The 3,366-nt window shown below is 62.8% G+C and overlaps 1 protein-coding gene across 4 annotated transcripts in view; it reads right to left on the minus strand.

Annotated features, from left to right (window-relative positions):
• MYO1A (myosin IA) overlaps window positions 1–3,366 on the minus strand; it is a 9,607-nt gene that overhangs the window by 4,523 nt on the left and 1,718 nt on the right. For 2 of the 4 annotated variants that reach the window (XM_015615636.3, XM_015615634.3), the window contains exons 3-16: window positions 2,868–2,983; window positions 2,582–2,676; window positions 2,373–2,477; window positions 2,224–2,270; window positions 2,010–2,073; window positions 1,839–1,937; window positions 1,641–1,744; window positions 1,413–1,560; window positions 1,213–1,331; window positions 1,043–1,129; window positions 894–959; window positions 678–782; window positions 364–426; window positions 57–257 (exon numbers count right to left, since the gene is read on the minus strand). In XM_015615636.3, the coding sequence (XP_015471122.1) occupies window positions 57–257; window positions 364–426; window positions 678–782; window positions 894–959; window positions 1,043–1,129; window positions 1,213–1,331; window positions 1,413–1,560; window positions 1,641–1,744; window positions 1,839–1,937; window positions 2,010–2,073; window positions 2,224–2,270; window positions 2,373–2,477; window positions 2,582–2,676; window positions 2,868–2,983 (1,419 nt within the window). Of the gene's footprint in view, window positions 1–56; window positions 258–363; window positions 427–677; window positions 783–893; window positions 960–1,042; window positions 1,130–1,212; window positions 1,332–1,412; window positions 1,561–1,640; window positions 1,745–1,838; window positions 1,938–2,009; window positions 2,074–2,223; window positions 2,271–2,372; window positions 2,478–2,581; window positions 2,677–2,867; window positions 3,316–3,366 lie in introns of those variants that run through there. The other 2 variants (XM_033511450.1, XM_033511449.1) reach the window with 1 other exon arrangement.

Below are 3,366 nucleotides of genomic sequence, written 5' to 3' on the forward strand. Positions count from 1 at the left end.
TCAGGGTCCTGGGAAGAGGATCAGGGTCCTGGGAAGAGGAGCAGGCGCTGCCAGACCTTGCCGGCGTAGTGGTGGATGCGGAAGCAGCGCGGTGGCAGGCTGGTGTCGGTGACGTGCCGGGCGTTCTGCGTCTCCTTGCTCTCGTAGTGTTTGTGTGTGGCCAAGAGCTGGTTGAGCTTGGTGAGGAAGGTGTCCTCATTGACCACGCCTGGCCGCAGGCACTCCTCGTCCAGCATGGCCAGGATCCCGCTGGTGCTCTGTGCCGTGAGGGATGGTGTCACCCCAAACTGCCCCAGAAAATCCCAGTTTGGGCTACGGGGGGAGCTGGAACCGCAGGATCCCAGCACTGGGCGGGCAACTCACGTTCTCAATCAAGTTGCAGATGATGCTGTTGTCAAAAAACTCCACCGGGGTCCACTGGATGCCCTGAGAGTAGATGTGGGTCAGACACACAGATAAGCCAGACCCTGCCCCATGGACACCCCCAGCTGATGTGGGGCAGGAACCGGACGTCCGGCCACGGGGATGAGGATCCCAAATCCCTTCCTGCCATTGAATCTGCTCTCGGCAGGGAGCGGGGCGAGGGAGGGACGTGTGGTGGAGCTGTCTCCGGCACTTCCCCATCCTGGGGGGGCCAAAGCTCCTTGGGGCCCTGCTCTGGCAGGGGCTGGAGGTACCTCTCGGACATATTCCTCCTGTTCCTCCTTCAGCGTCATCAGGATGAAGATCTGCTGCAGCTTCTCGTTGCAGTAGTTGATGATGAACTGCTCAAAGCCGTTGTCCTGCGAGAGAAGGGTCCTGTCTGGCAGGTGCTTCCCGAGCCCCTGGCCCAGCCCCATGTCTCAGCTGCTGTTCCCGACCCCCTGAATGGGGCTGGTGGGTCCTTCACCCACCTGGAAGATCTCAAAGCCGTAGATGTCCAGGACGCCCATCACCTTCCTCTGCTCGTTCGACTTCACCTGGGGAGATAACGGGGTGTTGAACCCTGTGTGGGGTGGGGGTCCAGGGTCCTGCCGGGGCTCCAGGATTCCCTGGAGCTCACCTGGATGCTGGTGTTGATGCGATTCACCAGCCAGTTGAAGAGGCGGCTGTAGATGTTCTTGGCCAGCGCGTCCCGGCCGTAGTAGCCCTGGGGAGACGGGAGAGGGGCTGGTGCCGGCTCCTGGGGGGCTGCCAGGCATCAGCCCCACGGCTGGGGGTGGTCCTGCTCACCTGGGGGACAGTGAGGGTGGTGAGCACCGTCTCGTCCCGCGCCTTCACCGTGCGGGAGCACAGCGCCTGCTCCAGCGTGCTGGGGTCCAGCCCGATCAGCTCGCAGATCTCGTGCAGCTCTGCGTGGGGAGACGGCGGTGTCAGAGCTGAGGAGGGGCTGAGGGGGTCCCCAAACCCCCCATTCCCGTCCCTGTCCCTACCCTGGGGCTCGGTGATGCTGCAGGCCTCCATCCCGCTGGCCTGGAAGCTGCTGCTCAGCTGGACATTGCCCAGTTTGAGCACCACGGCCGTCACCTCCAGCAGCTCCGTCACCTCGGTGGGCGAGAAGCCGATGACCCTCATGGCATCCTGGGGATGGGCAGAGCAGCTCAGGAGATGGGGTGGGCTCCAGGATTTTTAGGGGAGGGGTCCTGTCTTCCCGTGGCTACCTGCATGGCGTGGAAGTTGGCTGCATCGTCCATGCCAGGCAGGCTGGAGCTCTCCCGGTTCAGGTACCCATAGTGCCCACAGTCCTGGCGGAGCTTCAGCTGCTCTGGTTGAGGGGAGAGGAGGTGGAAGTTCAGCCACGATCCCCTCCAGCTCCTATTCCACCTCCAAATCCCCCACACGGTGGGGTCTGGACCTACGGAGCAGCTGCGGCGAAGCCCCAGCCAGGAGCTGGTAGAAGATGTGGAAGTTCCTCTCGCCCTTCACGTGCCGGACAATGCGGGATTTCTCCAGCAGGTCTGCGGGGAGGGGTCAGTGTCAGCGGGGTGTGTGGAGTGGAAGCCCCCGGGATGGGTGGGGTGGGTACTCACAGTTGCTGATGACCCCTCCCATGGGGTCCCCCTTGAAGTCGAACTCGATGTCCATGTACTTGCCCTGGGGGAGGGGGCTGGGTCAGGGAAGGGCTCCTGGTGGGATTGGCAGCTCCACTCCCCACATCCCCATCCCTGTCCCCTCTGTGCTCCCAGCGCCATCAGGACCCACATGGCCCCAGCAGGGTCCAGCCCCCCTCCCCAGGTCACTCACGAATCGGGAGGAGTTGTCATTACGGACAGTCTTGGCGTTCCCAAAGGCTGCAGAAGAGGACAGGGGTCACACAGTGAGGTCCAGGGGGACAGAGCTGGACCCTGGCAGGTCTGGGATGCTGGAGCAGGCTCAGGGTGTGGGGCACTCACCCTCCAGCACAGGGTTGGACTGCAGGAGCTGCTCCTTCACCTTGTTCACCTCCTCCCCTTTGCTGCTCACGGCTGCCACGTAGGACATCACCAGCTTGCTGGCCTCTGCCAGGGGGTCATTGGTGAGGGGCCGTGGGTGCTGGGGCTGTGCCCCTCACCCCACCAGCCCCTCGCAGTGCCCTGAGCCCCCCTCGCAGCCCTGGCTGTACCTGTCTTGCCGGCGCCGCTCTCTCCGGTGATGAGGATGCACTGGTCCCTGTCCCGGTCCCGCAGCGAGCGATAGGCATCGTCAGCAATGGCATAGCTGGGGGCAAGAGGGGTTGGAAGGGGCTGGAGCCATCTGGGGGCTTCAGGAAACACCAAGACCTCCCCGTTGTGGCTGTGGCGTTGCCCCAAGTGGATTCCCTTGGACCCCGACACTTTGGGATTGCCTGGGAGTGAAGCCCTTGGCACAATCCAGGGGACCAAGGGCACCACCAGCCTCCCCATCCTCACATGTGGGGCTTCACGGCGAAGAAGCTGCAGTTGTGATACTCCTCCACCTTCTCTGGGGTGTAGATGGGCAGGGACTGGTAGGGATTCACTGAGATCACCACATTCCCAATGTATGTCTGTGGGACAGCAGGAAAGCAGGGATGAGGGACCAGGGGAACCCAGACCAGGTCCTGGTGCTCCCCATCCCCATCCCAGGTCCTTGTCTTCATCCTAGACTCCAGATCCTGCTCCCCATCCTGGGACCCTCTATTCTGCTCCCCATCCCAGACCCTGCAGCCCTCCTGCTCTCCAGATGCTTCTCCCCATCCCAGACCCCAAATCTCGCTACTCACCCTTGACCCTGCAGCCCTGCACTTTGTATCCCAGGCCCCATACCCTGTTCCCACTCTGGACCACAAAGTTCTCCTGCTCCCAATCCCAGACCCCATATCCTGCTCACCTTGAAGCTCTCCCAGATCCTGCAGCCCTCCCAATCCCCATCTCAGACCCCATATCCCTC

The sequence above is a fragment of the Parus major genome, unplaced genomic scaffold (assembly GCF_001522545.3).
Source record: "Parus major isolate Abel unplaced genomic scaffold, Parus_major1.1 Scaffold220, whole genome shotgun sequence".
Taxonomy (NCBI): domain Eukaryota; kingdom Metazoa; phylum Chordata; class Aves; order Passeriformes; family Paridae; genus Parus; species Parus major.